Source organism: Mustela putorius, unplaced genomic scaffold (assembly GCF_011764305.1).
Source record: "Mustela putorius furo isolate JIRA1106 unplaced genomic scaffold, ASM1176430v1.1 tig00003962_pilon_pilon_pilon, whole genome shotgun sequence".
Taxonomy (NCBI): Eukaryota; Metazoa; Chordata; class Mammalia; order Carnivora; family Mustelidae; genus Mustela; species Mustela putorius.
This window is the reverse complement of record NW_025422106.1, coordinates 4,362,556-4,385,894: the sequence shown is the minus strand read 5'-3', so window position 1 is coordinate 4,385,894 and position 23,339 is coordinate 4,362,556. Positions and strand designations below refer to the sequence as shown.

The window sequence follows — 23,339 nt, the reverse complement described above, 5'->3', positions numbered from 1 at the left end:
CTTTCTCAGATGTACAGCCGCTGTCAATTGCTCACTCTTCCGCCCAGCTTCCTTGGGCTGTGACTCTGCCTGTCTGCACCTGACCCATTCTTCCAAGCTCAACTTGAATGCCTTCTCCTCTGAGATGCCTTCCTGCTATCTTCCTTCCTTCAAGCTCTTTTTCTCCACCACAGCGGGGTATGGCCCACATTCCATGGAATACATTCGCCTATTTATTGTGACTGTCTTTGAATAGCTAAATAGTTGACTCTCTGAGCCTTGATTACTTTCTTTGAAAAACCGAAATAATGTCTGCCTTATAAGGTTGTTGTGAGTTAAAACAAAACAAAACAACAAAAAAACACATATAAGGATGCCTGGGTGGCTCAGTCATTAAGCGTCTGCCTTTGGCTGTGATGGTGATCCCGGGATCCCTGGATCGAGGCCTGAGTGGAGCTCCCTGCTCTGCGGGAAGCCGGCTTCTCCCCCTCCCACTCACCCAGCTTGTATTCCCTCTCCCACTGAGTGTCTCTCTCTCTGTCAAATAAATAAAGGAAATCTTTGAAAAAATAAAAAATAAATAACATATGTAAATCATAGCCCTGGACAGAGTGTTCTTAAATGTGTAAGTCCTATGTTAGCGCTCTCAAACATAAACCCACACAGCCCTGTACATTGCATGGGTTTTGTTTGTGTGTGTTAGGGCCATTATCCTTTCTACTTTATATAATAATTACTTGTTTTGACTGTAGGCTCCTTGGGGGCAGACACGACAGGGTGTAGTGAAAAGAAACAGGACTTGGAATCAAAAGGTTTGGGTCTGCCCCTATGTGAAGTAAGGACAAGTTACTTCTCCCTGAGTTTCTTCCTTAATTAAAAAAAAAAAAGCAACAGGGGCACCTGGCAGGTTCAGTCGGTTAAGGGGGTTAAGCGTTAGACTCTTGATTTTGGCTCAGGTCAGTCATGATCTCGTGGTTGTGAGATAGAGCCCCCTGCCCCCACCAGATTCTCTCCCACAATCCACTCACAGGAGTGCATGCTCTCTCTAAAAAAAAAAAAAGAGAGAGAGAGAGAGAGAGAACCATAAAAGTCACTGTATAGTCTCTTTTTGTACTTTATCACAATGAGATAATGGGTGCTCAAGGGCTTTAGAGATTGCCAAGTGCTAATGTATAATTATTCAATTGCCTTGTCTGGTTCCCAGAAACCCAGCACTGTGCCTTGTGCCTTGTTGTGGGTGGGTGTGGGCACAAGGATTTGTGAAATGAATAGCTCCCGCCACCGACTTCACTTGGTCTTCACAGTTGCCCTCTGAGAGAAGCTTTGATGTGCCCATTTCAAAGATGAGCAAACTGAGTGCCAAGTGGGTAAAATGCTTCACTTGTTCATTCATTCTTTCATTCAGCAGGGCTTTGAATGAGAACCACCATGTCTCAGGCACTCAGACACTGGGGATACAAAGACAAAATCTCTCCCTCACAGTCCAGAGTGGAGGACAGACACATAAAGATAAGTATAACACAAGGCAAGTTATGAATTACAGCTAATATTTATCAGGTACTTACTAAATGCCAGTCACTACAGTAAGCTCAGTGTGTTTTGCTCATTCAGTCCTACCCAGACTCTACCAGCTAGGCACCGTTATTATGCACATTTCTCACCTATCCATAAATAAGCATGGTAATCGCCTAAAGCTTTCTGGTAAACCAGAGGTCCTGCCTTAGGCACCACGCCCTATCACCTCTGACAGTAAGGTAGCACATAGGACATTATCAGAGTCCCAAGGAGGGACCCCTAACTAGCTCTGGAGTTCATGGTGGTCAGGGGAGGTTTCCTGAAGGACTAAAAATTAGCTAAGAAGAGGTGCATTGGGAAGCAAGGCCATTCCAGGAGAAGAGAAAGGTGTGGAGGCGAATGCAAGAAAGACCTTAGGGTTTGAAGCCAGCGGCCAAGAAAGAATTCTTGAGACATCTTTGGTGCAAAAAGATGATTTTATTAAAGCGTGAGGCCCGTGGGCAGAAAGAGCTGCCCTGGGGTCATGAGGAGTGGCCCATCATTTACTTTCAAGTTGGGAGGGGGTTAAGGATAGCCTAAGTCTCAAAGGAATTTTGGAAGCAGGTTTCTAGGACCTTGAGGGGGCTAGCTATTGTTGGGAAAAGGTCATTTATTACTGTCTAATAAAACCTTAGTCATGAGACCCTTCAGATGTATATCGGTGGGCCATAGGCTTGGGGGATGATTGCCAATGTGTATGGGGTAGAGGGGTAGAGATAAAGGAAGTTTCCAAAGGAATTTTTTTTAATGTTGAAGCAATCTTACAGGATCCTGGGGCCAGGGTGGAGGGCTAGGGGGGTGGTCAGGCTTCCTTTGCCCTCCAACAAGGTATTAACATGGAGGCAGCTGAGTTTGGAGAGGAATGTCACTCTGTCTGTTTTAAGGACTTAGCAGTGGGCTGTAAGTAGTAAGGAAATTTAATAATTTTTCTTTTGCCTTTGCTTCCTACATCAGAGGCCACCTAATGGAAGTCTACACAGCATCCCAGGCAGGGAGGGGCTGGGGATGGTGAGGAGACTGCAGAAGCAGGCAGGGACCAGTCTAGAAAGGAGAGTAGTCCATATTCTAGAGGTAGCCGGAGGTTTGAAAGGTTTTAAGCAGAGGAAAGACTTGGCTATATTTTTAGGATGATCATCTGGGCAGTTCGGTAGAGGTGGGTGGCAGGGAGAGAGACTCAGAGTAATCCATGCACGAGGTGATGGCGGCCTGGACAAGAGGCTGGGGCAGGGAAGAGGAGTTCAGAGAGATAAAGAGGCTGAAATTTCCGGATGATGATCATGTGGAAATTAAGTAAAGAGGACAAGGAGCAATTTTGAAAGACTTGCAGTTTTGGCTTCTAATCCAGGGGAATGGGGGTGATCTGATGAAGTCAATTTTGGATGCAACCCAGGTCTTCTGGCGCCCAGTCCCGTGCCCTTTTGCCTCTTGCCGCTGCCAACGTCGGTAGCGAACCCTGGGCCTTTGGGGAAAAAACCGAGCCTCGGATGGGCAACGGAAATCCTAGCTTTGAACGCCACCCTTCCAAAGGCGGCGGCCACTGCAATGCGCCCTCCTAGGCGCCAGATGGCGTTCCCGCACATGCCCGGGCTGCTCTGGCCCCGTCCGTCTCAGTGGCCGCGGAAGGTGACGTGGACACGGAAGTGGTCGTCGTCGCGGCGGCACGGGTGGGAGTGGGGCGCGGGGCTCAGAGTGCAGCGGACGGTCGGGCGGACGACGGCGTCTCGCACCTGCGGCGGCGGAGGACGCGGGCCTTGCCGGTTGGGTGCGAGTCCACTGAACCGACGAGCAGCTTCTCAGCCCGTCTCCTGCCCGTTGGAGCCCCCGGAGCCGGGACCGCTCGGCCGGCGTCACCATGACCAAGGCCGGTAGCAAGGGCGGGAACCTCCGCGACAAGCTGGACGGCAACGAGCTGGACCTGAGCCTCAGCGACCTGAACGAGGTCCCCGTCAAGGAGCTGGTCAGTACAGCCCCGCCAGGCCCAGGTGTCGCCCGAGACGGTGCTGGCCTCTGTGCGGGCCGCCTCCTTTCCAACGCCTCACTTTCCAGATCTTAAAACTAGGTGGAAGGAGTGGGACTTAGTTCCCGGGAGTCCCCCTCTGCCCCCAGTTTTCTTCCTGGGATGTACACGTGTCACTTTGGCGCAGTTCCAGAAGATGAGAAGGCGCTGCCCGTTCGGTCCTGGGCTGTTTACGGGTCAGGGGTGAATCTCCCCTCCCGTCTCGGGAGCTTTCACAGCGCTCAGCTCCGTGTTTGACTCAAAGTAGGCGCCCACGGAGTGCTTGCTGGCTGTTCGGAGAATGAATGAATCAATGAATGAATGACTCCTCTAGAGAAGTAGGCCTCTGGGTGGACCTGGGTGTGGCCCGGAACTTTGCATTTCTAGGAAGAGGGCCATCCCAGCTGGCTGTCCCGGTCCTGAGACATCCTTCCTTGAAGAATGTGTAGTGTCACTGCTTGGTTGGCTAGTGCTCTTCCCAGCACAGCCTCAACTGGCTGGAATCCATCTGCCCACCCCACCACCCCTCTACTCTCACACTCCCAACCATGAAACTGAGACCTGAGGTCCCAGGAAAATCAAACTGGTCTGTTGCCAAAGTGGAGTTAGATCACAATCCCTGCTTTTCCCATCAGGTTTCCTTCCGGCACCAGCACACTGGGGTCACTTTGGGTGACCTACGCTTTCCTGCCTTTAATGAATTACGTTTGCCTTTGGCGCTTGGCTCTGTAGTATGGAGGTTAGAACAGGTTTCCAGTCCATATTCCAGTTCCATTGCTTAAGAGCCACCTCCCTGCCCTTGGCAAGCTGGTTAACCTTTAAGCCCATAGATTTCCTCATTAATAAAATGGTGGTAATAGTTCCCATTTTACAGGCTTGTGAGGATTAAGATTGGAGTGTAAGATCCTTGGTAGGTAGTAAATGTTGACACATGCAGCTGTTATATTATTATTATTACTATTACATTATATACATATATATTTTTAAAGATTTTATTTATTTATTTGACAGACAGAGATCACAAGTAGGCAGAGAGGCAGGCAGAGAGAGAGGAAGAAGCAGGCTCCCCGACGAGCGGAGAGCCCGATGCGGGGCTCGATCCCAGGACCCTGGGATCATGACCTGAGCCAAAGGCAGAGGCTTTAACCCACTGAGCCACTTAGGTGCACCTATTCCATTATATTTGAGTGCTAATTTTTTTTTTTTTAAAGATTTTATTTATTTATTTGTCATAGAGAGAAGCGAGAGCAAGCACAGGCAGACAGAGTGGCAGGCAGAGGCAGAGGAAGAAGCAGGCTCCCTGCCAAGCAAGGAGCCTGATGTGGGACTTGATCCCAGGACGCTGGGATCATGACCTGAGCCGAAGGCAGCTGCTTAACCAACTGAGCCACCCAGGCGTCCCTTGAGTGCTAATTTTTAAAGGCCTTCCTAATTGTGGGAATTTTCTCTGGAGAAGGCTTCATGTCACTGAACCATTCCATGTGTTGGTCTGACATTGTGTTCTCGTTCCTTTTCCTAGGCTGCCCTCCCGAAGGCCACTGTGTTGGACCTGTCCTGCAATAAGCTGACTAGTCTGCCGGTAAGACTGGCAGGCGGGCACGCTTCCTTGTAGAGCCGTGATGCTTCTTGTTTGAGGGTGTTATGTCTTTAGAGTTGTAATTTCAGGACAGGCCTGCAGCCAAGCTGTGACTGAAGGGGAGCTTGCTGGGGGTGGAGTGGAGTGGTTTGTCTCAGCAGGAAAGGAAGCACGGTAGAGGTTTCATTCTTTAGAACAGGTTGGAAGGTCAGGCCTTGAAAAACTAAAGTCGACAGAATGCTGGCTGATCACTTTGTGGGGTCATCTTTTTTCCTCCCTTATATTATTCCTTTGAAAGATAGTTTACCCTCCCTATTGTGGAGAGGAGAGGAGAGGCCATTCTGTAAGTCCCTCTGATTTCTAGGGAAAAAGCTGCTTATGAACAGCTTCCGTGTGTATCTTTTGATGAGGAACAGGAAAAAAGATGTGGCTTTTGGGGACTACTGTATTATTATTCTCCCAGCTCTTGAATTACTTGAGATGCTTTTTTGTTTGACACATCCAGCCTGTGGTCAGGTCCTTTAGATTTTTCTTGCACAACTGCCAGTTCTCCTTCTCCATTATATGCTTTGCGATGTCTTCAGTACACGGTCCTTAATCTGCGTAGGCCCCAGAATGGTTCAGCCCTTTAGCCGCTCCTGGGTGACGGCCGGTCTGTGCTTCAGAGCAGCATGCCGTCAGTGTCAGGACCGAGTTTGTTGCCGTTGTTGTCTTTGCCAGCAATCACTCTGGCTGTGTCACTCCCTGCTCGGCTCCACTGGGCTCCGCTCCGGGATCGGGTCTCAGAAGTTGGCAGTTTCTTCCTTGGGTCATTAGTCTGTTCTCCTGTCAGTATTCCCCTTGGGCCTTGCTCATTATCTCTAGCATCTTCCCGCAGCTCAGCAAGAACCGTTTCTCATTGAGAAAGCATCCAGAATCCCACTGCTTCTAGGCAGCATTTCATGTCTAGTGAAAGTATGGTGGCCAGTACCTGCCGCCTGCCGCTGCTGTGCATGTTGTCCGCAGTCCCCCCGTACCCCTCCGCCCCGTGCGCTTTTCAGTCCGAGTGGTTCAGCTGTTTGTGCCTTCCTTGGCAGAGCCGATATGCTGGCAGTTACAGATCCCCAGAGAGCATGAGCAGTGCCCCTGTGCCAAGGTGGGAGCAGTACCGCAGATAGGTGCTGTCCTAGGTGCTGCAAAGAACAGAGAATGCCACTTTGTTTGATACAGTTTGTTTGATATGAGTGCCTGAGGGCGCTCCATTGTTTTAGGGAACTGGATGGTCCCCATGTGCTTTGACTGCCCCCGTGGAAGGAGAGCACAGGGTGCCGTTGGGGGGCCGAAGAGGTCCCTTGTCCCTCCAGGAGCAATGTGGAGGTTGGGTTGGAGGGTGCACGGAGCATGAGGGAACACACACTTATTTTGTGCCGACTTGGTGCCAAGTCCTTGAACGGAAGCAGCTCACTGCTTCCCCTGCAGAAGTGCTGGTTGTCGGCTGCATCTCCTTGCAGGCAGAAGAGCTGGGGGCAGGTGGGGTCAGGCTTTCCACAAAGCTGCCTCCACCTCCAGGGCTCTGTTATCTCCCTCGAAGGAGTGGGCCCAGGGCTGAGGTGTTCCATGTCTGGGTCCTAGGCGGATTTCTGTGGTCTCACACACCTGGTGAAGCTGGACCTGAGCAAGAATAAACTGCAGCAGCTGCCGGCCGACTTTGGCCGTCTGGTCAACCTCCAGCACCTGGATCTCCTCAACAACAGGCTGGTGACCCTGCCTGTCAGCTTCGCTCAGCTCAAGGTAACAGTTCACAAACCAGTGTTTGGTGCCAGGTGAGGCAGAGGGCCTGGGGACGGGCGGGGCACAGCCGTGCACGTGGCCTGCAGGGACCCCACCTTGGTGCTGCCGCCTTGGAAGTCAGAGGCTTGCTTCTGGCTCCTTCAGCTTGAGGGGCTTGAGCAGCCTCTCTGTCCTGTCTCTTCAGAGCTTGAAGTGGCTGGACCTGAAGGATAACCCCCTGGATCCTGCCCTGGCCAAAGTGGCAGGGGATTGCCTGGACGAGAAGCAGTGCAAGCAGTGTGCCAACAAGGTAAGCACGGAGCTCCCCGGGGCCTCCCCCACTCAGTCCCCTGGGACTCGCTGCTGCCTCCTCTTGTTTCTTCCCCTCCTGGGGCACCTGTAGCTGTTCGAGGTTTCCAGCATTGAGGTCTCAGTGAAATAGGGCTGCTAGCAGCCAGTCAGGTAGAGGGACCTTTGTTTGTGTTGCTTTTATAAGTAGAAAAGCTTCTCTGTTGCAAAACTTCCATTCTTAAGAAACCAGCACCTCAGGGGGCCTGGGTGGCTCAGTCAGTTACGCATCTGTCTTTGGCTTAGGTCATGGCCAGAGGGTCCTGGGATCAAGTCCCATATCAGGCTCCCTGCTCAATAGGGAGCCTGCTTCTGCTGCACCCCCTGCTTGTGCGCTCGCGTGTGTGCTTTCTCTGTCTGATAAATAAAATCTTAAAGAAACCAGGACCTTGCCTAATCCAACATCACACCATTGACAGTTCTTTAATTGGACAAGAAGATTATCTGAGTTATGGGTATTGTAGGAATTTTGATAATAAAAGTGTTGTTAATATTCATAAGCTTATATCTGTAAGCAGACACATCCTGGGCAGATCTGACATTTGATTTCAGTCAAGTTGTCTGATGTAGGAGGAACTAAAGGCAGCATGGAAGACAGGCATCGCCAACAGGCCTGAAGATGCCTTGCACTTTTTTTTTTTTTTAAGAATTTTTATTTTTAGCAAGAGACTGCGTATGAGAGGGAAGGCGCAGAGGCCGAGGGAGAGGATCCCAAGCAGGCTCCACTCTTAGTGCGGAGTCCGATGCGGAGCTCAGTCTCATAACCCTGAGATTGCTACCTGAGCCGAAATCAAGAGTCAGACGCTTAACCAATTGAGTCCCCCAGGCGCCCCACGCCTTGCACTGCATCTCTCTTAACACCAGCCACGGTCACTTTTTCCCTCCAGCTTTAGAACAGCTGAGCGCCAGATGGCTTACTTGGCCTTGTCTAGGAGGCATGAGGAACAGAAAGGACTCGAAACGCTTCAACTTTAAATGCTAGAATTAAGGGAAGTGGAATGGGGGCATAGCGGGTCTCTAGGCGAATCCCAGGAATAATGGCCTTTCTTTTCTTACCGTTAGTTCAGGGCTTCTTAGAAAGTCTCATCTTGTGTCTCACCCATTGTCACAGGAGACCAGGTACAAGGTCAGTGTGGCCCGGTAGCCCTTGGCAGAGAACAGTAGAAGTGATCAGTGCGGCCCCGGTGCTTAGGAGTGCTGTCTGTTCTGAAGGACGGCAGGTGCTGTGACCAACCACTCCTCTTCCTGTGTCCCTCTTGCTTTATGCTTCCCCTCCTGATCCTCATCGCCCTGGGAGGCACAGCTCCCTTCCGCTCCCCTGGCACACGAAACGCTCCCTATGCACACCCTTTTTATTTACCTACATGTTCATTCAACTAATAGTACGTTAAACTGTATGAAAGTGCCGATATTCCTCAAAGATTGTTTATTTATTTATGTATTTGACAGAGACATAGCAAGAGAAGGAGCGCAAGCAGGGGGAATGGGAGAGGGAGAAGCAGGCTTCCTGCTGAGCAAGGAGCCTGATGTGGGGCTCCATCCCAGGACCCTGGGATCATGACCCGAGCTGAAGGCAGATGCCTGTGAGCCACCCAGGCGCCCCTCAAAGATCATTTTTATTAGCACCAAGATGTTTAGTGTTAGCATACAACTTCCAGAGCGAGCCCGCTACTGCCTTGTGGGTATGGTCTCTGAAGCCGTGCTCCCTGGCACCATGGCCCAGCACAGACTCTGGTGTGTGGCACACCGTTAGGCGTCATAGCAGAGTGGCTTGGGCCAGCCGGAATGAGATCACTTGTCCCCAGGAGTTAGCTTAGACTTCCCCAGCTCTGACCTCGTGTGGGTGCATGGCTAGGAGCAGAGTACAGCACCTTTTAAAAATAATTTGTTAGCTGGATGGTATTTATCAAGTGCTTACTGTATGCTGTGGACTGGCACAGACGGATGGTGTCTGCCCTTCAGGGCTCATGGTCCACACTAGAGGCGTCGCTCCCATTTCTGGGCTGACATAGAACTCCTGATGTAGGGGAGCCCGGGTGAAAAGAGACGTGTCTCAAACCTCTCTGCTCTTTATTTAGCCACCGGTATACCCCTTAAAACCACCAGAATGGTTGGTGTTTATTTAGTATTTGGAGTTCAGAGTGAGACGGTGACTTTGAACTTGGGTTGCCTGCCGCCATCAGGCTTGACCCTCGACAGATCTGCACTCCTTGTTGAGTGGCCATTGTTTAGTGAGCTTGATTCCCTTCCGAGAGGTTGCAGCAGGTTCAAGGCCTGGGACAGGGTTCCTTGTGGCTTCAAAGCAGGCTCTTGCAGGAAGCCTGAGAGGGGAAGTCACTTGCTAAGGTCACACGGTTAGGAAGTGGTAGAGTCAGGATTGCGCTGGGCTTTAAGCTTGCACTGTCCTCTACATCCAAGGGATACTAGCTTCTAAAGATACTAAAAAAAATAGTCTTTTCACCTCTTCTTGGCCCATGGCTGTAATGAGAATTTCTGGGGCTGTCGGAGTCAGAAGCCACCCATGATTGAGTGGACAAGGACTGGGCACTAGGGCTTTGTCTGCTAAGTGGGCTGCATGGTGCTTCCCTTCCTCCTAGAGGCTCCCTTGCTCTGTGTGCTGACATGAGTGGGACAGGCTCTGGCCCAGGAGCTCAGAAGACCTGTACTCTAAGCTGTGCTACTTTGAAGCCATGTAACGTGGACAGATCATCCCTACCGCCACCCCCCTGCCCGCCTTGGTTTTTTGCCTCTTGAAATGGGGAGCCAAGCAATCATTCATTAAACTTAGTATTGAGTGTCTAGCCGGCAGAGGGGACAGCAGTCTCCACCCTCAAGACCTTAGTGTTGAGACCAGGAGAGGGAAGGCGCCTTTCTAGATAGGGAGGCGGGGAGCTTGCATAAGGGAGCCAGGGTGGGAAGCTCGGCAGCAGAGCTGCTGGAGGTTGACGGGAGACCACATGTGTGACAGTAACTACAGAGCAGGACCCTTGATACACTCCAATTGGCATCTGCTCACAGCTTTAGTGGCCTGGGCTCGAATGACCCGTTTGCAGCTAAGGCTGGCGGTGTAAGTCGGGAGACAGGGACGGGATTACCTTCCTTCCCTCTGCGTTGCCTGGGGCTGTGCCAGCCTGAAAAGAGCAGGGGGCCCCTTGGAGCCTCTGGAGTGGACGTGTGCTCTATGGCTTCCCTGGCTCCTAGCACTTCACCTCTCTCCCTCCTGCAGGTGTTACAGCACATGAAGGCTGTCCAGGCTGATCAGGAGCGAGAGAGGCAGCGGCGGCTGGAAGTAGAACGAGGTACGTGCCATCCCCCCTTCAGCTGTCTTCCCGTCCTTCTGCAGCTGCTGACTCCCCTGTGGCGGGGGCTGGGGTCCCTGGAAGTGGCGGCAGAGCAGCAGGGGACCGTGTGGCAGTGGACAACGTCCTCTCTGTCCGACAGGTCTGTCTCCAGGCCTGGCTCGCTCACTGAGCTTCAGAGCCCTCCAGCCTGCTAGGAGGGTTAAGAGGCATCAGAGGTTAAATAATGTCAAGACCGTCTCCTTCAAGCCCTCCCCAGAGCTCTCCTCTGGTAGGCAGTCCCTGTTCCTGTACCTGCTCAAGCCTGAAACTGGAAAGAAAGATAGCCAGGATTCCTTTGTTCAGTTACTCCAATATCCAGTCTGTTAGCAAGTCCTGGTGTGATGCTCCCTACCCTGCCAGGCCGCCCCAGGACTCAGCCCCCCTGCTGTAGCCAGTCCTGGTGCTTCCCAGCTCCGTGGCCTTTTGGCACACTCGTGCCCCCTCTGCCCAGCAGCCACAGCGATCTTTCTTTTTTTTTTTTTTTTTTTTTTTTTATTTATTTATTTATTATTTATTTGACAGAGAGAAATCACAAGTAGATGGAGAGGCAGGCAGAGAGAGAGAGAGGGAAGCAGGCTCCCTGCTGAGCAGAGAGCCCGATGCGGGACTCGATCCCAGGACCCCGAGATCATGACCTGAGCCGAAGGCAGCGGTTTAACCCACTGAGCCACCCAGGCGCCCCCACAGTGATCTTTCTAAAACAAGTCAATCATGCTGCTCTTTGCTTACAGCATTCTGATGGCTTCTGCTGGAACTTAGGATGACATTCAGACATCATCCCGGGGCTAACAAGGCTCGCCGTGGCCCCAGTCTGCTTGCTTCTCCCACTCCGTCCCATACCCTGGGGAGAGAGTGCTGGTAGCCCTAGCCACACGAGCCCCTGCTGTTGCTGGAGCACACCGAGGCTGCGCTCACTTCAGGGCCTGGGCTGGGTTGCTCTTCCCTCAGCTCCTTACACAGCTGGGTTTGTGTGCTTCCTCAGGTCTGCTCACAGGTTCCCTTAGCTTTGCTGTAACCCCCTCAGAAGCACCCAGACTTGGGCCTCCATCCCGCCTGTCTCTCCCTCACAATCTCTCTCTGGCACACATCATGTACGGTTTGTTCACTTGTCTCCGTCTCTAGGAAGCTTTAGGCGCTGGAACCTGACTTGTCCTCCCCACTGTATCCCGAGTAAGGCTTAGTGGGCAGCGGGCACTTGTTGCTGGAGGACTTGCGGGGTTGGGGAGGGACGGGTGTAGTCCTGGTTCTAGGCGAAGCCTGAGATGGAGCCCAAGTGACTCCGGGCCCTTTTACATGTATGGTCCCATGATGCCATGTTTCCTTGGGCCACAGCTGCTTGACTTCCTGCTGCCATGTGCTCTCTCCAGGCTGGGTGTAAGTGCCCTTGGCATTCTCAGTGCCCAGCTGGAACTTGGAGCTTCTTTGTACGTGGAAAACCAGTGGAAAGCTCCAGTACTTAGCATACTGCTCTTCAGCCACATTATGGGTCAGATAGGCTTTTAAGCTGTTAAGGGACTTTTAACTCCCTAATTTGTGGCATTCTGGCTTTGGAAAAATGTGCTTCATGCTTCCAAATAACTCATTGGGAAGTGCATTTTTAGAAGCCGGTGATTTCTGAGTTGGGTACTGGATGTGAATGCACTTGAACCGTGAAGTAAATCAGAAGGCGCCACAGACTCCTGAGGTGAGGTCTGGAGTTTACCCTCTGACAAATTGTTAGTCTTGCTTTCTCAGCAAAACACTTCCATCTTCTCTCACGGTGAACTTGAACACTCACTTTCTCTTCTTCCTTGGCCTTCCCATGCCACGTTCCTTTTTGAGGCTGGGAGGATAAGAATCCCACAGAACCCACACCCCTGGTGTCTCTTCTCCTGACAGCTGAGTTGTAGAAGGCTGTCACTCGTGTGCTTTCTGAACCCTCCAGCTCGTCACCCATGCCCCTTGTTACGTCTCCCTAATCTCTCTGCTGCTCGGGGCTTGGACCCCTTTAATCCATTCAGTAAACCCTGAGAGTGGCTTCCCCGAGAGCAGAGAGACTGCCTTTTCCCCTTAATATAGCTTAAGTGACCTGCGGCCTAAGGGAAGGGAGGCTGAACCCCAGCTTTTAGTTCCTCGGGAAAGCATTCTTGCAGGTTTATGGGCGAGTAGTCATTTCGGGGTGCATTTTCCGGTAGAGGCCGAGAAGAAGCGGGAGGCCAAGCAGCGGGCTAAGGAGGCTCAGGAGCGGGAGCTGCGGAAGCGGGAGAAGGCGGAAGAGAAGGAGCGCCGGAGGAAGGAGTACGACGCCCTCAAGGCAGCCAAGCGGGAGCAGGAGAAGAAGCCCAAGAAGGAGATGAATCAGGCCCCGAGTACGTGTTCACAGTCACAGGGCTCCTGCTGGGGTGCAGTGAGGGCAGAGGAGTGAGTGTGTGAAGCAGCCCCCGTGGTCAGATCGAGCAGACTCTGAGGCCCGGGGAAGCTTGGAGGGTTTGGTGGCTGGGCGTGGGGGTCGTTCTGGGGAGCAGGTGCTCTGCTGCCGTGTTGCCCCAGGGTGTTCGGTCAGAGGTGGCTGAGAGCCTTCCCTGAACAGGGAGCTGCCCTTCCTGTCAGGGTTAGATGCTAGAATCACAACAAGGCGAGGACAGTGCCCTTCAAAGCCCCTCACGTCGTCTGTGACTCTGTGATGTGCAGGTGGCATCTTGAGTGCCAGTACCGTCCTGGGGAGGCTGGCACTGCCTCTGCTTCTCTCTCTAGGTCGGAGCAGAGTGCTCGCTCTCTTTCTGCTTGAACACCAGCGGAATCCTTTGGCTGTGTTCAGGGAGCCATGTAGTATAAAAAACCCGCTAACGTTTTGCCTGAATGTGTCGAGTTGGTGAGGTGATAACAGCTCTGTGTGCAGCGGGGGGTTGCATACCCTCTGGGTCAGTGGGGGCCCCCAACAGAGAGGCCACTGAGGGCGGAAGGAGCCCTGTCGGGTGGGCCGAGGCCAGGGGCACTGCTGCTCGCCCTTGCCGGCCTTGAGCAAGTTGCCTAGCCACTTTTTTGTTTCCTTGTGTAAAACGAGGATCGGACCTCCTTATAGGGCAGCTTTAAGTGAAAATCTGTGTGACAGGATCATGCAGTTCTTGGCATGTGGGCACTCCGTCAAGATTTTTAAAGTTTGGTTTAAAACAATCTCAAAACCAATTTTTTAAAAAAAAATTAGAAATGCAATATATATATGTTCATCCCAGAGAACTAAAAAAGTTCCATATATGTCTCAGAAAATGGCAATCACCTGTAATCCCCCACACCCAGCAGCAGTCACCGTTGACAGGGTGTTAGCTCACCTTCCCAGGTTGTTTTTAGGATTATTTGAGAGAGCAAGTGAGCAAGCGTGCCCACAAGCGGCAGAGGCAGAGGGAGACTCAAGCAGACTCCGCGCTGAGGCCGCAGCCCAATGCAAGGCTCAATCCCATGACCCCGAGATCGTGACCTGAGCAGAAACCCAGAGTCGTCCGTTTAACCGATGTGTGCCACCCTGGTGCCCCTGGGCTTTCTTTTTATGTGCCTCCTCTTCTAGAATAAGGACATGAACAACAATAACAGATCTCCGGCCTGTTTCCCCAGATGGGCAGCACGCTACCCGTGCTCAGTGCCCCCTGAAAAGCCCGTCCCCTGACCCCAAGGGTCACCCCAGGGACCGCGAGCTGCATGAGGCACCTGGAATGAGTTCTCGTTCCAAGCAAGCTCCCTGGGGAGCCACTGGGGGAGGACTTCTGCCTCAGTCTCCATGTCAGCAGAGTGTATGAGAACTCAGATGTTCCTGAAAGTTTCTCTTCGGGGCCTGGGGGTCTTCATTGCGGAAGAGGGTGGAGCGGGTCCGCGCGGGGAGACGAGTGTCGCTGGGTACAGTGCGTGTCTCCTCAGACTGATGGAACTTTCTATCTGCGGTGCCTCTGTCCCTGCAGAGTCCAAGTCTGGCTCTCGGCCCCGCAAGCCACCTCCCCGGAGACACAGCAGGTCCTGGGCCGTGCTGAAGCTGTTGCTGCTGCTGCTGCTGTGTGCGGCCGGCGGGCTGGTGGCCTGTCGGGTGACCGAGCTGCGGCGGCAGCCCCTCTGCGCCAGCGTGAACACCATCTACGACAATGCGCTCCGGGGGCTGCGTGGCCACGACATCCTGCAGTGGGTGCTGCAGACCGAGTCTCAGCAGTGAGCTTGTCCTCAACACCTGCTGCCTCCCAGCCTTGGAGCTTGGATTCCTATGGAATTGGGTTCTGCTGGACACAAACCTCTTTCTAGCATCAGATCTACCTGCCGCCATCCAGTGGCTGCCGATTGGTACTTGAGATCTCCTCTCTGTAGGACTTCTTTGTTCCTTAGTCAGGGTTCCCTGGTGGAATGAGGAGAAGTGGGAGGTGGGGACAGTTTACCTGCATGCCTAAAGGAATAGGCTTGGGGTGGGCAGAGGAAAAAAACCGGCCTTTTCTAGTTGTTGCACAAAGCTGTGTAAAGGCAAGGCTCGTTTCTACTAAACGATCAGGTCAGCTGTCACTACATTTATACTTTTGTATGTCACAAACCCTTTCTTTCATTCCTCCCTGTGTAGCCAGGGCAGATCAGGAGGCAGTGCGATATTGGGGACGAAGGGAACACCATACTCAGCAAATCTAGCCTAAATTGGGGGGCGGGGGAGGGTATACCTATTTTCTTAAGGACCTCAGACATTTTAATGACCATACAAAATCTCAGGCTGTGAAAGGGACTTCAGGACCATCCATTCCATTAGTACCACGTGCAGACAGGGAAACTGAGGCCTTCCATGACTTGCCTTCGGTCTCCCAGCTAGTTGGAGGCAGAACTAGACTCCCACTCCAGTATCCTTTCTTTCCATCACTTTGCTTCCTTAACAATGTCTGGAGAGAAGAGAACTCGCCCCGGAACTGAGCAGTCTCTCGGCTGGAGTGCAGACTCTCAGGACGGTAGGCAGCTTTGTGTCCCACAAATAGGATTCTCCCAGCCAGGAGGGTCTGGGGCAGCTCCTACGGCGTCCTGCCCCGACTCCTGTGGCTTTCACAAAACGGTCCAGGCTCCTTGGCTCTGTTAGAGCATTAACTCCCTGGTTGCCAGTAAACAAGGAGGTGGACCGTCACAAAGCCATTCTGTCTGTGACAGCTGTCGGTAATCGGTGTGATAAAGTCAGAGACAGCCTGCAGACTGAAGTTTCATAGGGCTGGAGGTTTAGCGTTGTTTGGGTCCCAACCTTAGCGCTGTTTGGGTCCTGTTCCTCCACAACAAAGGGAAACAAGTAGCACCATGGAGTTGGAAAGTAGCACATTTACAAACAGCTAGTGCAGAGAGGGGGAGGGCCGTCTGTTCTCCTGCCTGCCAGATGCAGCCTCTTCTTGCTCTGTGGCCTCTTTGCACAGAAGCCAGAGGAAGGGATAAGGTGTGGTTGTCTTGGTGCTCATTCACTGAAACTCCCAACTATAGGCTGCTTGTCTCCTCCTCAGGAGAGCAAGATCCGGTCATAATGCAGAGATAGAGGGTGGGGCCCAGCTTTCAGCCTTTGTGGCTCACCTGGATGGGACAGCCACTCCTGACTGTCCTCAGACTGGAAGAGTGACTTGTTCCCCCCCCCCCCCCCCCCCCCCAGATATTTCTGCTGCAGGGACCCACACCTTACTCAGAAATCACTACACATTCCTTAGTCTTCCTCCAAGCTCCAGAGCCATTGGTACAAATGCTTTATTGAAACAAAATAGATAGTATGTGAGATGAGATGAAGAGGATGGGGAGTCAGCCCAGGGATCAGACCCCCAAGCAGGGGGGCTGGGTGAGAGGGCGGCAGGGCACACCTGGCTCCCTCCAGCCAGCCCACTGAGGGAAGTTCCCTCGTGATCTCGAGATTTGAAGCTGAGGTTCTTGTGGATTTCTACAGTTATTAAATACGTGTCTGAGTGGTCTGTCTTTGTTCCTTTGTGTTTGGAGGGCTGCTGAGGTAGGGTGACTTGTGCACAGCAATGGAGTTTCCCTGGGAGAGGGACAGTCCATACTTGTGAAGGTGAACGCAAGATCTCAGCCGCCTGTGCCAAGATGTCAGGGAGACTCTGCAGATTCTGACACTCGGGAAGGAGTCTCTTGTGAGCCCGACCCAGGCTTGTGCTTCCAGCTTCTTCCCATAGTCCTCTTCCGAGCTGAGTGAGGTGGAAATCTCCAGCTTCCCCAGGGCTGGCCTCAGTCTGCACCGTCTAAAGAGAGATCTGGCTGCAGAGCGGTCATCTGAAGGTAGACGCGCCTGGATAGCTCTGGTCCAACCCGGCGGGACGTAGCAGTCACACCTTCCCCACGGCGTACCTGTATGTCTGCGAGCAAATTCTGACGTTCTTGCTCCGACAGACACCGCCTATAAGCCTGAAAGTGGCAAATGACCTCTCAATACTGTACCACCCAGAGTCACACCTGCATCAATAAGGGGGCAAGGAGCTTGGGGGTGGGGTGGGATGAGAGCCTGTCCTCTGTCCTTGAGTCACTGTTCAGATTTCAGCAGGCCTGCACTGCTGACTACCAGTGCCCTCCACGGAAACTGCCTGGGGAGTCCACTAAAGCCACAGGGCGCTGGGGGTGACCACTGGAGTAGCCTACCTGGACCAGGAGCTGGGGGGAGGGATAGGCATCCACGATGGCACTGGCCATTTCCAGGCTGACTCGGTTCAGCTGCTGAATCTGTCTCCTCCACACCAGCATTAGTCCCCTGCCCATGCGGTCCACCTTTGCCCCTCCAGACCAGTCACTCTCCAGGCAGAAGGAGAAGCTAGTTTGGTCTCGAAGCTTCCTGTGAACGGCAGTTGAAGAGCTGTGAGTCACTCGTCACTCCACCTGTCCCCTTCGCTGGTAACTTAAACACCCTCCTTCCACAGACCCTCACGAGCGCCTCTTTGTTCCCAAGCCATGCTAGTTGCTGGTTCCCTTAAAAATGACATCTCGTCCTTCTCATTGAGAGAGAAGGTGCCAGAAAGGTACCAGCTTGTTTCCCATGTTGACATTGGGTTAGTGGACAAGAGGCAGTGTGCACAGGGATAGCCACTAGGGATTGGGTGTCAGGCCACCTGGGAGTCTGGTTCCACTTTTAACTTGCTAAGAGCTCAGTCAAGGCAGTCTTCAGGCTTCTAGTCCCGTACGTAGAAAATGAGAGACTTGGACTAGACTGAGATCCCCTACTAATTCCCCTACTAATTCTGACCATGAACACTCCCAGAGCTCAGTAGGCTGAAAGTTTGTTTTATGAGAACTTACAACATCGTGACTTGACTGGGGACGGATCCCGGTAACCTGGCTCACAGGTGACCCAGCACCAGCTGCGGGACACGAACTTACAGAGCAGCTGGTGCAGTGTGCTTTAAGGGGACTGGGCTTGAAGTCCTCACCACAAGACTGGCTCTGCCCAGCACCAGCCTCACAGACAACCGCTGGTGGCAGAGCTCAGAGGAAGAGGACACAGCGGGGCCCAGCAGGGGGCCCGAGCATTTCATGGCACTCACTTGAAGGGCGCCTCAGCCACAGCCTTGGTAAGTGCACATGCGAAGTCGGCCAGCTCTTTCCAGGTCTGCACCAGTCGGGCCTGGGCTCGTGTGTGCAGCTGCAGATCCACCAGCGCCTACCCCCACAAGAGCAGGACGGGTTGGAGGGGTGAAGGGAAGCTTGTCTGAGGCTCCTCCCTCACGCCTGCTGAAACTGCATCCCAGCCCCTTGGCTCCCTGTTCTACCCCTTCTCTCCTACTCAGTGCAAAGGCAGAAAGGCGTGTCCAGTGGGCACTTGCTCCTGATCTAGAGCAAATCGAGTTCAATGAGAGTAGGAGCACTGAAGTTCTTACCTCTTCCACGTCTACTCTGGACACCACATGCCCTGCGCTGGCCTCTGGTCGTCTCTGCTGCTTCTCCTTGGCCTGTTCCCTATCTGCCACTCCCTGCTTCCTTCTTCTTGAGGAGTTTGGAGCACTAGAACAGGGGAGGAAATTAAGAGAACAGCAGCTCCAGGCTGAGCTCGGCAGAAGGGCTTGGAGAGGGGGGCCCAGATCTGGGATGAGTAACGTCCCCCTGGTGGAGCTGACCCTTTGCATGCTAAGTCTTGAGGACCGCTTCAAACCTGAAGCATTTCTCCTGATCCACAATAACCAGGGACAGAGCTTTCCCAGCTGCCCTCGCCGTGGTGTTGGTCACAAAGCTCCGCAGTGTTTCCTTCCCCTTCTCAGGTCTGCCCACACTTCCCTGCATGAAGGGCAGATGCTGCGTTAACATCCAGTCCCTAGAGGTGGCTCTCTGTCCCATGCCTGGGTGCCCACCCTGCTCTGCCCACCTGCTTGAAGTTCCGGACCATGGACACAAACGCTTCTGCCGGGAGCAGCACCAGGACCATCGGTTCCTCGACCCAGTCTTCCTGTCCATCCTGCCAAAGGACCCGGAACCCAGCACAGGGAGGCGAGTCAGCAGGTGCTCAGCACCTGTGAGAGAGACCCAGGCCTTCGGGGTGAACAAACGCACCCACATCAGCCAAGCCCGTTTTTGTATTATTCTTTTCCTTCTGGAATGAAGCCTGGTGGCAAAAAAGAATAACCCGTGATTCCGTCCTTCCCCAGTCCTCAATTGTCCAACCTTGGTGTGCCACGTCTCAGAGGCAGTGAAGAAAGGAAATTGAAATGGGCTGAGAACTGCCAGTGTTCCTGTGCACTCTGGATAGGGGATTGGGGGGGGGAGGAAATTTCCAGAGGGTTTTGTGCAAAAAGGTACTTGGCCTTTGAGGGCAGAGGCTGACTAGGAGCTGAGTGGCCCTTAGCGACACACAGGTTGTATGTGACAAAGACAAGAGCCACAAGGGAAGCTGCTGCCTGGGAGAGCCCGTCCTCTTCACCACCGCCACGGGGCAGCCTCCTGCGACACATGCCCGCAGCGGTAGGAGCGACTGGGAGCAGGGCTCATGGGGAGGGTCTTCTCACTAGGTTCCTGTAAGCAAACGCTAAGACCCACAATACAACGCTAAGACCCACAATACAATCAAGAGTAGCGGGAGGAGCAGGGCCTCTAGTTCCTGCTCAGCCACCAACCGGCTGGGACCCTTCACACAGCTTTCAACTTCTCCCACCTGCCTCCCCGCCCATGATGCGGGGTGAGAAGTCCCTCCGTGTCGGAGAACCGCCACAGACACGGGAGGGAGAATGCGGGAGCGCCTTGAAAGGTAACTGCAATATGAATACAAAGATTTGCTAATACCCCAAATTAAAAAGCGTCCAATTGCCCTAAGTTACTGAAAAAATTATGAGATCCAAATAAGGGGGAAAAATTTTGTTTTAAGCAGTCTCTATGCCCAACAGGGGGCCTGAATTCATGACCACGAGATCACGAGTCTCACGCTCTACTACCTGTGCCAACCAGGTGTCCCGAGAGAGGAAAAAAATCTTAATGTTTCATCTAGAGAACCTTATAAATGAGGGGTTGAGTATTTTGGATTCATAGATAAGAGGAATGGAAGCCAAAGGAGCTGCAGAAACCTCAGGGCCAAGGAAAGAACATTTGCTGTGTGCCTACTATGCGCTCCGGAATTGGCTACCTCAGTCCCCTGACATGGCGCTCCCAGAGGGATGCAACAGTGTCCTCGTTACACGTGAGGCACAAAGAGATGAAATAATCTGCCCAGGGTCATAGCCATAAAGCTGTGGGGCCCGAGATTCAAGCACAAGCCTGCCATGCCCAGTTAGAACCAGGCATCCTATGAAGAGTATCTTCCTTCTGCCCCGCGGATCTGCTCTCCCTCTTCCCACTCCGCTCTCTGCAGGAGACCACATCACCAGGTCCTCCGGTGCAAATGGCCAAGTGGGAACGGTGGGTGGGAAACCCAACAGGAGACTGGAGGGAGGGAGGGAAAGCGGGAGGGGGGAGTGAGGTTGTTTCCCTAGCTCCCTCGAAATGGGTCACTTAGGCTTTGCTGTGTTCTTCTACAGGAGATCAAGCTTCTTTCAAGGGGGTCCTCTCTACATTTCTTTCTCCTTCAGGATTCTGGTAACCACTTCCTCCCCTCATCCCGCCAGGCCTAAGCATGGTAACAAACATGCTAGTGGTCTTCTACCAGGGCCGATTTTTCCCCACAAGGGCGTTTGGCAACTTGTAGACATTCTGGAGTGTCAGGACTAGGAGGGTGCCACCGGCATCGAGTGGGCTGAGGCCAGGGAGGCTGCTCGACATTCTCCACCACACAAAACAGCCCTCACAACAGGGAATTATCCGATCTGAAATGCCAACTATATCTGAGGTGGAGAAATCCTGAGCTGGTGTTGTCATTACCGTGAGAAGCCATGTCGTCCCTTGTAGTTGCCCTGTAACCTGTCCACGCTTTAGGACACTGTTCCTTTCTAACATCTTCCTCAAATTATCCTAAGTTGAGTGTGCCAGTTGTTTTCCTGCTGGGACCCTGACTAACATTCTTTAGAATGAAAGGGCATTTATCAGGGAGCTCAAAGGGGGAGGAGACATCAGCCGGAAACCTACTACCTCAGCTGGCGCAGCCCTTCTCCTCCAGGTGATGCTGCAGGGCACGGCCTGGGCCTCGATCACACACCGGCACTCCATGGACTGCAGCGCCCCGAGGAGCTGGCCTCCCCCTTCCGTCTGTAAAAGCACTGCAACAAATGACGGGAGAGGGGCAGTCAGGGGTTGGCCCAGAAAGTGGGGACCCCAGCACGGGATGAAGACAGATGCTAAGAGGACCTGGATCCAGCATCACGACCACGTGCTTTAGGCATTCCTCAGGCCTCTGAGCTTTCAGCCTGTTAGCCACGGCTGCCTTCTTGGTCCTCTCCTGTTGTTCCAGGGTGCGTTCCTTTGGGCTTGCTCGTCTCCGCGGCTGGCGTCCCTGCGAGCTGCTCCTCTGGACCTCCTGGCTAGGCTTGGTTCTCTTCTGAAGTGGGGGGACCTCAGCATTTGTCCAGCTGTTGTTCTGGATAGGGCAGGTAGCTTTGAAGGCTGGAAGCTGGTGGCATGGACTGTCTCCCGCAGGGTCCTTGTTATTTGATGCACATCTCTCTGAGGTGTCACGGAGGGCAATATCAGGGACCTTTGGAAAGGGTTCTTTTTTCCAGTCACAGGATCCTCCTTCACTATTTTGATGATCCCATACACTTTTAACTGGGGAGCTAGAGTCCTCAGGGCTCAGTGGCTTGCGGGTCAAAAACTTACATGCAAGCCTCTCGGCCAGGGGAATTAATTCTACCTCATCCTCACTTCCACTGCTTAGCACCCTCACTGGCTCTGTTTGTGTGATGGATTCAGCTGTGTCCGGGGTAGGGGGTACATCTTTCAACCTTGGTGATGGAGGACAGGAGGCTTCAGAATCCGAGGTGTGAACCACAACAATCTTCTCCTCCCTCTGAGACTGCCTCCTCTTTGTTGAAGACGGTTCCTTCTTCAGGAAGGCAAATGTTGGCAACTCTTCAGAGTCGCTCTCACTGGAATCCAGTGAGAGCGATGACCTCTGTAGAGCCATCAATGCGTGCTGTCCAATTAACTCCCTAAAAGGAAAAGAGAGGAGACACAGACTGCGGTACTGAACTCAGTCCCTTAGACGTGTTCTGTGGCCAAACTTTATGGAAATACACACAATATAGAAACAGAAAAACAGGCTATGGTCCCAACCCATGCACTCTGGAACTCAGTTGTCTGCAGTCTAACAGGACTCCTCAAATCCCTTCCAGGTCAAGGTGACCTAGAAACAAAGTGGCGATTACTACTGGAAAATGTTAATGCAGTAGTAACAAGACTCAACACCACCCCCTTATTGATCTCTGCATTTGAAATGCTCATGTTAAATCCTCCTTTCTTTAAAAATTGAGATGTAACTCACATGCCATAAACTTCTCTTTCAAGTGTACAGTTCAGTAGTTTTTAATCTATTCACAAACGTGTGCATCACTGTCTAATTCCGGAATAGTCTCAGCACTCCCCCCCCCCAAAAAAATCCCATAGCCATTAAGCAGTCCTTGTTCACTTCTCCCTCCCCAATTCCTGATAACCACAGATCTACTTCTGTTTTTTGTGGATTTACCTGTTCTGGATATTTAGTACAAACAGAATCATACAGCGTGTGATCCTTTGTGACTGCCTCCTTTCACTTAGCATGTTTCTCAGTGCTCGTTTATGTTGTGGCGTGTGTCAGTACTCCATGGTTTTTTACGGCTGAATAACATTCCACCGCACAGATAGGCTGCCATTTGTTTCTCCGTTCAGCACTGCCATGAACACTTCATGTGCAGGTTTTTGTGGGGAAAGGTTTTCAATTCTCTTGCATGTATACCTGGAAGTCCAACTGCTGGGTCGTGTACAAGAACTGCTCTTCGAAAAAAAGCTCACAAACACTGTAGGTGTGACCCCGGATGGGCCATGTAACCTCCCTGAACCTCGCTTTCCAATTTAGTAAAACAGGGATGATAACAACACCTATTTCATAAGATTGTTTGAAATAACTGAAATCGTGTATCTACAGCGCTTAGCACAGCACGGAGCCCACGGTAAGCACTCGGTAAAGGACGCTGCCAGTCTGGAGGGACCTCCCTGTACCTCGCCGGAGTCCCGCAAAACGAGGTTGCCTGCCGGACGAGCCCGGCGCGTCCCCACCGCGCGGCAGAGCCCCAGACGCCCTGATCACCTGCGGGGCGGTGCTCAGAAGTCCGGCCCAACCCGCCGCCCGCCGCCCGCCGCCCGCCGCCCGCCGCCCGCCGCCCGCCGCGCCAACTCTCACCTGCGACTCTTCGCGCCACTCTTTCAACTGCAGCGCAAGCCCCGGAAGCAGATC

General features: G+C 52.8%; 2 protein-coding genes across 4 annotated transcripts; one reads left to right on the top strand and one right to left on the bottom strand.

Moving 5' to 3' along the window:
* The first annotated feature begins 3,140 nt into the window (after window positions 1-3,140).
* LRRC59 (leucine rich repeat containing 59) lies at window positions 3,141-16,467 on the top strand. Its single transcript, XM_004764827.3, has 7 exons — window positions 3,141-3,490; window positions 5,049-5,108; window positions 6,717-6,875; window positions 7,060-7,164; window positions 10,429-10,501; window positions 12,718-12,891; window positions 14,473-16,467. The coding sequence occupies exons 1-7, from the start codon at window positions 3,386-3,388 to the stop codon at window positions 14,715-14,717; spliced, it is 921 nt and encodes a 306-aa protein (XP_004764884.1). The 5' UTR covers window positions 3,141-3,385; the 3' UTR covers window positions 14,718-16,467.
* EME1 (essential meiotic structure-specific endonuclease 1) lies at window positions 16,198-23,335 on the bottom strand. 3 transcript variants are annotated; one of them, XM_045069938.1, is made up of 9 exons: window positions 23,286-23,335; window positions 21,260-22,059; window positions 21,044-21,171; window positions 18,858-18,947; window positions 18,648-18,769; window positions 18,376-18,499; window positions 18,043-18,158; window positions 17,147-17,336; window positions 16,198-16,752 (listed from the first exon to the last, which is right to left on the bottom strand). In XM_045069938.1, the coding sequence occupies exons 2-9, from the start codon at window positions 22,032-22,034 to the stop codon at window positions 16,198-16,200; spliced, it is 2,100 nt and encodes a 699-aa protein (XP_044925873.1). In that variant the 5' UTR covers window positions 22,035-22,059; window positions 23,286-23,335. The 3 variants fall into 3 exon arrangements, with proteins under 3 accessions (XP_044925873.1, XP_044925872.1, XP_004764885.2); XM_045069937.1 differs by lacking the exon at window positions 23,286-23,335 and adding an exon at window positions 22,593-23,235; XM_004764828.3 differs by lacking the exon at window positions 23,286-23,335 and adding an exon at window positions 22,593-23,237 and having other exon boundaries at window positions 16,605-16,915.
* Between the last annotated feature and the right edge of the window lie 4 nt (window positions 23,336-23,339).